Raw genomic sequence first — 14094 nt, 5'->3', positions numbered from 1 at the left:
AGGCAGTTAATTTTTTTGAAAAGCAGACAGCTGCAGAACGTCCTCGGACTATGTAGCACAAACTTTGATAGGTATACAAAATAGAACTTCATATATCTACTAATTAAAGGGAATATTTTTTCACATTACTTGAAATAATCATCTAGCCACATATGCATTTGTTAGTGATGCAACAGACCTCTGCTTCTGGTTGCGCAACTGCGGAAGTTACGCATGAAAAAGGTCACATCTGTTTCCGTTTTGACTTCTGCAACTTTTATAGCGAAACTTTAATCGGAAGTTTACAACGATCGTAACGTATGTGGCGAGTGCGTGGATTGCTTGGCGGTTTTTTAGCAGTTTTGTGTTGGGTCAAAGAGCAATTATATACCAAAAATAAGTTCTGTTTGAAACTATGTCGTTGATTTCGCATTTTTTTTACTTTTGTCATCTGTTTCCGTTATGACACTTCAGTTGCATCACTAGCCTCAGTTTTCGATATACGTCGTTAGACAAGAAAGACATTGATAGGTAATTCAAAGATTATTCTGGGGGATAATTATTCCTCTTTTATTAAGGAAATAATAAATAGGACATGAGTATATAATATACGACTGAAAACGTCATTAAATAGTATCATGTACAGTGTTATTTAATTTACTCTAATTACTTGTTAAATCAAAATCTAAATTATTGTTAATGTTCTTTGTTCTATCTCTATTCAATTTAAGTACGACATTACATGAACTATGAAGTATCTATATCTTTTCTTCTTAATCAATATCCAGTTTCCTAAACGAACCAGCTACACCAAACAATTCGTCAGTTTTGGTAGGGCCCAGTCGTTTGGATTCATCAGTACACACATTGTCTTGTGCAATGAAATACTCCCTCCATGGTGATGATTGGAAAGTCTTCATCCATTCATCTGAAAATGGAGAGATTCAATTAAAATTAATCGATAATATATAAAAATCAAGTTTTAAAATTATAATTATGAATATTGAAATAATGAATATACTGTGACTTCTGCAAGAAACATTAAATTGTTAAGGACGTAATTTAGAAATTTCATTAACTCATAAGCTGAAGTAACAAAGTAGAAGTAAGTATGTGTTTAAATACTTTCACAATACCTAAACATAATTTCAATAAAAAAGAAGATATCTATAATATTAACCTTAGAGCTAAGTTCAAACTCTTGGTAAGTACCACGATTACTTTAACCAAGGTAAATGACTCTTTTATGGAAAACTGTATATGTTTTTACAATAAAGGTTCCGGAGCATATTATCATTTCCTAAATTTAAAAACTACATTAAAAATATTTTAATTGAAAAGTCATATTAAAAAATTGAAGACTACGTGTTAGATAAAGATTTATGGAAAGATGACATGGCTCTAGATTTCACACAAATTTGGTTCAAAGTCTATTCCATAGCATTGAAGTTTATTTGAAAAGAACAATCCCTAGAGTTTCTTGCTAGTTATTGTCAGGGAGGTCAGCGTAGTGAACGCGCAGTAGTTTGAAAGTGACGTTTTCAAGTGTAAATTTATTTTACCTATGGAATGAATGATTCTTTAACTTTGACTTTTCGTAAGTTGCTATGTTTCCCACTTCAAAATAATTATTGTTGGAAACATCTAACTCGTGACGAATGTATTAATATAAGAATACCAAATGCAGCTAATAACAGATCGTTTTTATTTAAAAATTCGTCCACTTGAGTTAGAAATGATTAATAGATATTTAATAGAAGTCTGCCTGCTAATTCTAATAAATAAGTTACAAAATTAGGAATCTACATAGAAATATTTACCACCTACAGTGGCATAGTTGTTAAAAGGCTTTGTCAAATTGCTTGGTGTCAATTAACTATGACAAATCGGATAATGTATTCCACCCTTAATGTACTCATATCATTATAATTATCTTTAGTCTTCTCAGCTTGTTAACTGGTTTGAACCACATTTACGGACCTTAGTCAAGTAAATGCAGTATGGCGTGTATCTACGAGTATATAGTGGTAATAAGATAATTATTATTTATTATTATTCTTATTATCTTGGGCATACCCTAATAGGTGATGTTAGATATAATGTGTGCTGTTATTATTATTACCTCATGAAAAACTATCTCACTCTATACAAATTCTTCAATTTGTAATAACTTAAGTACATTATAGCAACTAATTAAGGTTCATTTCTGTATACTAAAGAATATTGGAACAGCGGGCCTTCCTGACACAAGTAGATGATCCCTACTAGGAAGATCCAATTATAAACTCTAATTTAAGTTTTGAGAAAAAGAAACAAAAACTATTTTCATTTCATTTTTCATTTATTTGAGATAAACCGCTATTATCAAACATACACTTCTAGTCCAAGACAAAGTTTAATGAACTCAGATACAGAAGGCTAATTATTTTAAACCCTTTAGTACATAAAGTTTTAAAATATTGTGATACCAATAGACAAGGTAGAAGTTTTAATTTAGTACAAAGGTTTGTCGTTGTAAATACCGCCGCGTAAAAATTTGGATTTCTTTAGAGTTGTTGGAATTGATGTACGTTTGAATATGCGTCCCACAAGGCGCGAAATTGTGTCCTATCTTCAGCTTTATGCATTTGATCTTTTTTAACCAACGACGTAAACTCTCTCCCGAACTTACAACCAATCAAATGGATATAGGTACACCTATTTTATACAAAAGTAGTTTTTAGTTTTCTTTACCTGATATTTCCTGACAAGATTTTTCATCGCCGCCATATTCCTTTGGAAATATATTTTTAGGAATCACATCGTACAGTTCGTCAAATTTTTCATAAGTATGTAACCGCTGTACCATTTTAGCTGTCATATGTTTCTTGAATATTGCCAAGATAGTTGCTGCAAATGGCGGTAAGTTGACTAGATGCATGCCTACAACTTTTGGACCAAAGCAGTACTGGAAGTAAAGGTTCTGTTTAATATTTTACTCGTCAAATTCAACGAGAAAAGACTGTACTAAAATAATATTATGTATCTTCTGATATAAAGCAGGAAATGAAAATTTTACTAATACATACATATAACAAAAATCTAGTTGTCTACATGAGTGTTTATGCGTAGGTGAAGTAAACTTAAAGATGTGTTTTAAAAGAGATTTTTATATAAAAACATAATAACGTAAAATACATAGTGTTTTACAAATTTCGAAAGCTTCAACAATTATTTCTAAATAAAATAATTAACACACACGTATATGAAATACTAGCATCATCATTTCAAATCTAAAAGTAAATTTCCCGCCTTCACATAAAAAAAGAGGCCTTAATAAAGACATAACTCACATTTAAATAAAACATAATCTTCATAATCAACAAAGGGTTGAATTGCGAGGCTTGTTGTAAGGTGTTATGCTTAAAGTCGAAGATCCAATGATCACCTCCCATGTCGTCGCAGTGAAGCCTAAAGTCGCCTATCATGAAGGCAACTTTGATAATATCCATGACAATGATATCCGAGGAAGGTGTAGATCTGAAAGAGTTTGAATTAGTATCATAAACAACAAGTTACTGGTGATAAACTTCTTTGGGTAGAAACTCATCTGGTTTAATGTCCTACGGCTATCACATCTGTATCGTCACGGCTGTGAAGTTACGAATGCTTTTTCTTTATTGAAAATGTCGTTTGATAAAGGCAACCATTTGTGGTATTTACCTTAAGTGAATATTTACGAGCCCTGATAACACAGTTTATAGAAGTATGATGTTTTTTCGTTTTATTTATATTTTTTATCAAATAACTTAATCATTGTAATTTCAAACACGACTGTGATACACATAGTCCAATTTTGGGTGTTTTTTTATAGTTTTTTTATATTTTGTTATAGTATAACTATAACAGCGAATAATCTATTTTCACTCGGTATAATTATTTAATATAGTTTTACAGGATACAATAAAAGAAAAATACATCTTGTGCCGACCCCGCCTAGCATGGGATAAGGACAGGAAGAAGAAAAAGAAGAAGTTTTACAGGATATAATCAGTTATTACTGACACACATGGGATATACTTAATTATGTATTTCGTTATGTATAATAAACTATATAGTTTGAGAAACATTGGATATTGATTAGCTGATATAATAAATTAATGGTAAGGTAAGTCATAGGGACAATCTTAAAAATAAGTATTGATATTGTGCCTGCTGCTATCGGGACACGCTCACTCTACTCGCGCACCATTAAGGTGGTTATCCACCGGGGCGAGGCGAGCAACACGCAGCTGAGTAACGGGAGAACAATCAGATGAAGCCATCTTTTTTTTAAATCTCGATTTATTTTTTTATGAAACTAAGTGATGGGAAGATCAAGTTGTGCGCCTGATGGTAAACGACACGCCTATCCATAAGTTCTAGTGCCACTCAGAGCTTTAAATCGCAAAGATCTGAGGTGCACTATCTCTGCGCCCATCACACTGAGACATAAGTTGAAAAGTCTCATGTGCCTGTGATTTCACCAGCACCCTTACCCTTCAAAACCGGAACGTAATAATGCTGACATTACTGCTTGGCCGCAGAAATAGGTAAGGTAGCGGTACTTCCCTGGATAAACTATTTCACAAGTAGCTCTACTGCTACTGTAACAGTGATGTAATCGTATGTACACATGCAACCTCGCGGTTAATATTATATATAATAGTCGTCGGAAGATCGCGCGATCTCGCGCGAGAAATCGTGTTTCCGTTGCAGAGTATAATACTCTAGGCAGCAATACGGTTCAATGTTACATCTACAAATATTTCAATTCTCGCCTCATCTACCCTCGACAATCTAGACTATTTCAAAATGTTACCATACAAATTTCAATCCTCGTCTCGCCCGTGGAAAAGCACCTTAATAGTCGCAGTTCAATTTATTAATTTTTGGTTACCTTGACTAACATTACTCGCTGCACTTGTCTGTCGCCTAAATGTAATTCTGGGATTATATTTATAACACATTATACTCAGTGAATGTTATATCTTAAATAGTAATAAAAAAATGCACATTGTACTACTCTTCTTGCCTCATCTAATCAACTGCATTTTTAAAAACAGAAATCTTAACAACAAAACTGGATTACTTTCTGGCATTCCATTATATTCCCCAAGTGTTTGAGGATCGAAATAGAACTTTGCCGTTCAATAAATTGAGATGAATAAATAAAGTGTTCTCAATCCTATACCCCCGTTCCATTTACAATTTACTCACATTTGTGTTTCCACTAAAGGCTTAAAACAAAAGACCACAAAAGAGATGTCTACATTTGCAGCAATGTATTAACCATTGTTTGTAACTACGGTTACAATTTGTGAAACCGAATAGAGCTCTGGGTTTACCTGTAAATGTTCACTCTCTTATTGTCTGGGGTTTTCTTGGGCAGTACAACCCAGTATCCTTGTTTTAAACATTTATCGACTGGTGGGCTAAGAGGATCCCTGTTGCACAGTACTTCGGGCACTTTACGGCGTATAGTGTAGTAGTTATCTACCTTCTTTTTCACTTTTTCGACGCTAAAGCTCTGAGTTACGAGACGTCTGATAATTATTTCATCGTCTGAAAATATGAATTCTTTATTTAAGGGGTATGGTGCTAAAGTTGCTGCAATTTATATTACAATAAGTATAAGGAAATATATAAATAAAATTAGAAATATCACGTTATATGACACAACAAATCGATGACTTTTCGGAATAGCGGCCAAAATTTAATTTATTGGGAAACCAACAGAATTACACATACATATATGATTATTCTAGATAATACATGTAATATTGTTATTATGTGTATTCTTATGTGTGTTGTAAAGGCTGACTTACAAAGTATGAAAATTTCAGATATTTGGGAATTTCAAACATGCGTTGGACTAAATTTATTAAAACAAGTAAAAGCTAAACTGTGATTAAAATAATTTAAAAAAAAAAAATTTACAAAACGGTTACAAAAACATTTTTTATTACACACTCATAGAGAAACCCTGTGTCGTGGGTGCCATAGACACAGACATAGACAACCACAAATTACACCCTAACTCACGAGATTAATAAATGTAGGCCATACAAACATTTCTCCCGGCCCGGGAATCTAACCTGGGACCTCTGCGTGGCAGTCCGGCATGGTAACCGGTCGGCCACAGAGGCAGTAAAATATAGTAAACACTAACTGGAATCTGCAAGATCTGTTTAGTAAGGCCTACTCCACCCCCTATATCCATATAGCACGCTGGATAGTGATACGAATTTTCCTGTTAATAACGAAACCGTGTCATGGAAGAAATGGCGTCCTGTCTGCAAAGTTGCAACACTTTAAGGAATATTGCGTGCAGGCAACGGTGATGAGACTGTTCTTGATAACCAGGGCTAGACCATATATTTAATAACAATAATAATAATAACGCACACACTCAACATAGGGAAACCCTGTGTCGCGGGTGCCATGGACACACACATAGACAACCACAAATTACACCCAAACTCACGAGAGAAATAAATGTAGGCCATACAAATATTTCTCCCGGCCCTGGAATCGAACACGGGGACCTCTGCGTGGCAGTTCGGTATGGTAACCGTTCGGCCACGGAGGCAGTTAAAATTTATTATAGACTAAAGGTTTTCGCAAATAAAAAAGGTCTACTAAATAAGGGGCGAGCGCTAGTTTCAAACTTCGCTAGCAAACAAAACTGTTTTGGGACTGGGTAAGCTTCAGTTTCGCTGATAAACCGTTCATAAAGCTGACTTATAATTTGAACTATACCAATTACACTATATGATGAATTCGTACAGATTTCTTAGGTCACGTTGGAAAATTTTTTTTTCGGGTGCAATCTCGCGTATATCTGTCTTTTGAAACAAATCAACGTTTCCGACACTTTGCACGTCTCATGACAGTCAGCCGTGATCATGTTGGTATGTTTGAAAAAAACGAATATACACGATTTAGATCCAAATGAAATTGTGACGACCTCCAAGGTCGAGTGGCTTGTACACCGGTTTTCATGGTGACACCATCTCTTAGGTCTCAGGTTCAATCCCCAACCGGGTCAATGTAGAAAAACTAACTTTTTATATTGTCTCGGGTTGGGTGTTTGTAGTACAGTGAAGAGCGCGACAAGCTTGACAGTTTGTACTTTGGACCGCTCTTATCGTAAGCGGCATAGAGTTGGATTTAAATATTAAGTGTCAAGCTTGACGTGCTCTTGACCCTGTACCGTCGTTGTTTCCGATTTCCATAACACCAGTGTCTTTCAGAGCAACGTTTGTGATGTTGTTTTAAAAAAATAGTCGTAATTCAACATAATTGCGTTTAACTCTATATTAATAATTACTTAAAGCTCCTTGTGGTAAATGTGGCTGTTTCTGGTACCAATCTTTGATATTACAAACCATATATTTTAAATCAGTTTTGGAGATACAGTTTGTTTTTAATATAACATCTATATCTTCCGATGTTATATTTAGGAGTTTATTGGCATCTTTTGATAGTTCGTCTCCGGATTTCTGAAAAAAGAAAACGTAAATTATAACACTTAATATTAATCACATTATAAGATTTCTTTTCAACCAGTTTTACTTCTATCTTTGCTAGTCATCACTTTTGAAACCATTATTTAAGGTCGGCGCAGTATGTCATCTTCAATTCGTCTCTATTATCGGCACCTCGTTTATCACGCCCTTCATAAACATATCATCTTTCATCCAATCCATATATTCTTTGGTCCTTCTAAGCCCTTAAAGCTATCCACGTTCATATTTTACATCTTGCAAATAATGGACCTTAAAAACGTATATTATTTGTCATAGATTATTTACAGGTTTTACAAGCGGATGCTTGGAACTAATACCACAATCCGGACATTCCATACAACGGTAGAAACTTAGTAACTTACTACTGCTACATACTACTAGAAGTTCTGTCAGTGACATAAGATACTAGACAATACAACTATAGTGTGTAGACTACAAAGAAACCTTTTGAGTCAGTGTAGTTAAGTTATAGTGAATAAAATAAACATTAGTGCCAGTGTTAATTAAACTATGAACATATAAACAAAGTGTCTGCCCCTTAACAAATATTAAAAAACCATTTTAAATGTTAGTTACGGTTAACTTAGTAGCAGTAGAGCACCTTGTGAAAGAGTTCGTCCAGGGAAGTACTGCCAACTTATCTATTTCTGCCGCCAAGCAATAATGTCAGCATTACTATGTTCCGGTTTTGAAGGGTGCTGGTGAAATTACAGGCACGTGGGATATGTCAACTTATGTATTAGGATGACGGGCGAAGTGGCCGTGCCTCTCAGATATTTGCGATTTAAAGCTCTGAGTGGCACTGCAACTGTTATGGATAGGCGGGTAGCTTACCTTCAGGCACACAACTCATTCGCCCCGTCATTTGATATTATATAAAAAATATACAAACAAAGTGTCTTCCCCTTAACTAATATTAAAAAACCATTTTGTCAATGGACAATTTCTTTCCACAAGTTACTTCTACAGGAAATTATGTTAAATTAAAATTGCTTATTAGTCTTGTAAAAAGGCTAGAAGTCCCTGAGATAAATTGGTTTACACGTAATGTCGTTACATATTTATTAATAGCACATGACTGTAATCATTCATCATTACATATATTTATCAATAATGACATCGTTAAAGTAGTAGTTGTAGAACACATAAAATACCTAACAAAGAGCTATTGCAAAACAAACACGGGAAATGGTGAGAAATGAACTAAACGTCATCATCATCTTCCTATAAAAATAATAATATAAGTCTTAAGGATTTCGCAATTGTTGACTGAGATGGGAAGTCATCAACCGTGACCGTGAAAAACCGTGTCTTGTACTTGTACGTCACAATAAAAATAAAATATTGGTTTGTCTGAAAAAGCAAATATTATCAAATGTTGAGTTTTTTTGTGAAATAACTTTACTAGTCTTACTATGATTATTAAAACAATTTCTTTGTATTAATTATTAATAATTAATAATCATAACGAATGTCATCAATTTTGTGTTTTTTTTATTACTTGTTTTTTATTTCAACATGAGTTTCATTTCTAATAATAAAATAAATTTAATTAGGTTACTTTATTGGATCTTTAACTTTTTGCCCACATTACTCAATTGTAATTTCTATTAATCCTTAATTCTTGTGATTTCTATGTTTTGTGGAGAAATAAATGTCTTTTTATTTATTTAAAAATATTAACAATTTTTTTTTATAATGATACAATAGTGAGTCTTACTTAGACATTTAATAAATATACTGCCACTTTTCGACGTTTCAATTTTCGACCGAGAAATTTTATTCAATTAACCGACTTCAAAAACATAAGGTTCTCAATTCCACTGTTTCTTTTTGTATGTATGGTATGCAATAACTCCGGTGGCATTTGTGAACCGATTTTGTTGATTTATTTGTTGGAAATCGGCTACCTCAATTTGATCCCATTTAAATTTGAAGAAAATATTCCACCTCTAAGAGTGGCAAACTAGGAGACGAATAAATCTTGGCAAATGATGTAATTCCACGTACTTTTGAGCTGGTTTTTTTTTATTGTACCTAGTATCATTTTATACAAAGAAAGATCATGGAGACCCCACAAACCTACAGTTTAAACTTCAAAGGATGCAAATTGAGCTCAAGCGACGATTATGGGGGATGGCACTGATGTATTCAAGGTATTCTAGGTAGTGCCCTGAAGTAAATATCATTGCCCCGGTATTCTAATATAGGGAATTCCCTTGTTAGAGAGCAGGTAATTAGTATCGCAGTGTAGCACATTATTTATTCATATTAGAAGTGCTTTTGGCTTTGAGCTTTTGATTTTCGTAAGCTGCTGGGCTTAGCCAAGTTTTTTGCTGGTTTTTTGCTTTGCTTTAAACAGCGAGATACATTTATTTTGTGTTTTATATTAAAGTACTTAATATTTTTATAACAGCCTTTTTTAATAGTGCCTACGAATAATGCTCATATCTTCTCGATTATAGCACATGATTAGGTTTTTTTACAGACTATTTGTTTTATCTTTTTTTGTATTATTGTCCGTTATTTTGATTTAAACTTTTACGATTTTCACACATTACTTGAAGTCTATGCAACAGTGAAAGTACTGAATCAATCACATTGGAAAAAATATGTAGTAAAGTTGAGGATATCACTAATTACTATACTAAAACTTACCTCGAAATTTTACAAAAAAAACCGCTGTATTCTATAGGCGCTTTTCATACCCTATTTTTTTTATATCAACTGAACTAAATAGAACACGTATATTATACGATATCCATTTTTCTAATGACTTACTAAAGTCTATAGATTAGATTAGTTACTTAGTTTGTTATATTACATTGAATGTATGATGAGTCATGCAGCCCGAAATAATGGCTAAATAAATAATATATAAAATACATATATATTTTCTTGGGATCCAGTGCGTAACAATAATAATTGTGGCAATTATAAACATATTATGGAAACCAGACTTCCTCCGCACCTTCGGCATTTAAATTACACGCTAGTATTGAAGAGACGAGTACCACGGTGAGTCGGATTTAACCTTATTATTTATAAAAAGTGATATCATGACACGTGAAATTCAAAGTTGGCAATATGTGAAATTTAGTTATTTTGTATTTAGAGGTTTATATAAAATGTTCGTATAAAATATGAATATTATATCAAACGTAAGTTATAGGAAATTATTGAAACCAAATAAAAATTATATTGAATGAACGGTATACCATTTAAAATTGGTTTATTTGATTTTCATACAAGAGAGGCGCAGTCAAATAAAATTTTAGAAATTGATAACAGAGAACTTAGAAATGTGTAGAATATATGAGATTATGTATATACCATTACGTAGCTATATACATAGTCAGCTACGTAAATAAGGGTACCTATAGCTACTCTTTTTTTCATAATATCAAATAACGGGACGAACAAGTCATGTGCCTGATGGTAAGCTACACGTCCTGTCCATAACAGTTGCAGTGCCACTCAGAGCTTTAAATCGCAAAAATCTGAGGGGCACTGCCTTCTCGCCTATCACCCTGAGACATAAGTTGACAAGTCCCATGTGCCTGTAATTTCGCCAGCACACTTACCCTTCAAAACCGGAACACAGTAATGCTGACAATACTGCTTGGCGGCAGAAATAGGTAAAGTGGCAGTACTTCCCTGGAAGAACATTTCACAAGGAGGTCTACTGCTACTTACAACAAGTAATATACTGAAAACGTTTCGGCTCTGCACAATGCTACCAACTTCATAAGTTTGCAGAGCTGATATTCTGCCGATACCCAAATGGTTGCGCACGCAAGCCGCGAACAACGAACAATCGGTGGCACATCAAGTGCAACAGATGAATTTTATTGAATATCATGTTTATATTACCATAACACATGTTTTTTGTAAAACTACTTCACTAGTTGGTGTTATTGTTGCTACAAAGCTCGAACAAATAAAAAGAAATCCTTCCGTCCGGCTGGATTTGAGCCAGCACCTGTTTAGCTAGACCGGGCAAACCGCTCTCCCAACTGAGTTACGGAACTAATCAGCCGACCTCGCGAATTTGTCTAGGTGCTTCTTCTTCTCATCGTAATGGTGGCATACAGTGTAATGCCATCCATCGTGGTGAAACAATAATTGCCGTCGTGCGAGGATCCTTTCGTGTGTTCGTTGCTGATCTTTGTTTTTTAATTAGAAACGGTTTTTTTGCCATAGCCCTTTTTTCCCAAGTGTGGATATTTTGAAATAAAACATTTTCGGTATCAAGTTAGTGCTTTTCGGCGTCATGACAGGCGGCTTAGAAACATGCGAGAATTCCGCGCTTGGGTTATCCGCCTTATTGATTAGGTTCTCCGTTTGAAAAGGGCACATTTTTGAACTACGCAATTCACTCTTCAAGCAATTTCATCGTCTAACACTTCGTCATACACATATCCACTGCTGGACATTAACTTCACAACAAAAACAACTCCCTGTCGTCCGACTATCTTGCCACAATCATACATTTTTTCTCTCTCGATATACTTTGGGTAGTGAGAACCGATTTTTATTCTATCTATATATATGTCCTGTGTCAAGTCCCGTAAAATGGCGAACTAGGGGATGAATCCGGGTATGCGCACTTTCCGGTAACCGATTTCCATAAAACTTGGTAATTATATGTAATTCCACGTACTTTTGAGGTCGGTTTTTTTTAGTACTCTGTACTGAGAGTATGAGTTAAGTAGTTAAGTAGATATCTTTTAGTTGTTTTTTACAATATTATTATATTCTAACGACGGTTTTATTGACGTGTAGAGAATCAAATTTTACGTTCAACAATGGTATAATCTTAAATTTCACTTATTTGGAGTTATAACCTTATTGTAATAGCAGTGCGATATGTTTTACATTGACATGATCGCCACTTCAGTATTTCAATTCATCACACGGGCGCGCCATTCTAGTTAACTGAAAACTAAATCATGTAACAAAATTCTTCTACTTCAAAAGATATAATAGATCTACAACAATCGTTTCGTGTGAGTTAGGAATTGCAATAATTGTGAAAAACACAGAAATTATAATTTAATTACCTGAGTGATATGACAGTCTACAATATTGAATAATTTTTATAAAATTTTCATTTCATGTGTTCTAACTTTTTTACCTACACAAACTTATTAAATCTATCATTATTATTGTTTAAGTTTGTTGAATGTCACGATATTTGACCACCATGATATTTAATTATTTTTGCGAAATGACTCCACTAGTTTGTCATAAGCATTAGTAAAAAGATCGAACACTTGGAAAAATATCGATCAGCCTTCGATCAGCAAGCCAGGGAAGGAACTAGCTGACCTTACGAATTTTTCTATATGCTTGCGGCAGATTTTTCTTTTTGGTTTTGAACGAATTTTCTTTTGTCGAATAAATCTACTCTTGTCGTATTTCATTATTATTAACGAGCGAGTGAACAATTATAATTACAGGTACTAAAACAATCTATTTAAATGGAAATTACATAAATAGGTAAAATGCACAATGCTCTGACGCTCCAGTCAGTTACCAACAATTATTGTTAGTGTATTATTATTAGGTTGTAATTAATTGAACAGTGTATTACAAATGATTGCATGAAAATTACATAAAAACCATGAAGACCTTATATGCCGCAAGGCAGATCACAGTGATTCAAAATTCATTCTTGTACGCCTATATGACCTGTGTATCACAAAGAAATAAATTATTTATTTTGATTGACATAAAGTCTGTTGTTTGAGTTCTTTGACTTCATTAAAATTCATCCTTCAGAGAAACTCCGAGCATAGTTCGCTCTTACTACTATTTACTGAACCCTCTCCCTGACTTAACTTTTGTGATAAAACCTGACTCTAGTGTCCACGTCTCGGCTCCCTAAGTTACAACTTGTAAAACGCTATTGTTAAACCCATTTGTTTTTTGGCTCTGTAAGATTGACGACCGGAAGTAATACACTTACCTGCTCAATACTATAAACAGTCATTTTGTTTATGAATTATTAGACACTATGAACCAAACTTTAAATACACAGTTGTTTTAAACACAGAGTTTTTACAATAAATAAGTCATAAAATAATCTAAATGTGACAAAAAATACCGGTCAGTTATTTTAGATTAAAATTTCTTTTGTCACTGATTTGTGTCGTCTACACTTGAACGAAAGTCTGTTGCAAATGCACATAGATTATAAAAGTGCACAGAAACAAACTAGTCCAACGGGTTTGCGACTTCAATACAGCTTCAAGGTTTAAAGAAGTTTCGTACAGAGAAAGCTGTAGAGTAGTCTTTATTTTAATAATGTTAACCAATCAATACAACATCAAAAATGCACTCCTCCGCAAAAGAAGAAAGAGCCATAATTAAAATATGTAGCTAACTCTAGTCGACGGCAATAAGCGACCGCAGCATTTGTATTCTACTCCAGTAGACATTTGCTTACATTGGTTACAACCCTTAGTCGTTATTCATGAAAAGATATGAGGTGATGTTACTCCTTGCTGGAAACCTAGTGCAGTAAATTTTATACGAAAATCCCTAATTCAATTAACCGGTA

General features: G+C 33.8%; 1 protein-coding gene across 1 annotated transcript; it reads right to left on the bottom strand.

The window, feature by feature from the left end:
* Window positions 1-559: 559 nt before the first annotated feature.
* On the bottom strand, window positions 560-13639 carry LOC113226005 (alpha-tocopherol transfer protein-like). Its single transcript, XM_026458508.1, has 6 exons — window positions 13501-13639; window positions 7331-7502; window positions 5346-5562; window positions 3312-3498; window positions 2713-2926; window positions 560-907 (listed from the first exon to the last, which is right to left on the bottom strand). Exons 1-6 carry the CDS (start codon window positions 13522-13524, stop codon window positions 753-755), a joined length of 969 nt encoding a protein of 322 aa, XP_026314293.1. The 5' UTR covers window positions 13525-13639; the 3' UTR covers window positions 560-752.
* Between the last annotated feature and the right edge of the window lie 455 nt (window positions 13640-14094).

This window comes from Hyposmocoma kahamanoa, unplaced genomic scaffold, assembly GCF_003589595.1.
Source record: "Hyposmocoma kahamanoa isolate Upper Pololo Valley unplaced genomic scaffold, ASM358959v1 180, whole genome shotgun sequence".
Lineage (NCBI taxonomy): Eukaryota > Metazoa > Arthropoda > Insecta > Lepidoptera > Cosmopterigidae > Hyposmocoma > Hyposmocoma kahamanoa.
This window is presented reverse-complemented; position numbering and strand designations above follow the sequence as displayed.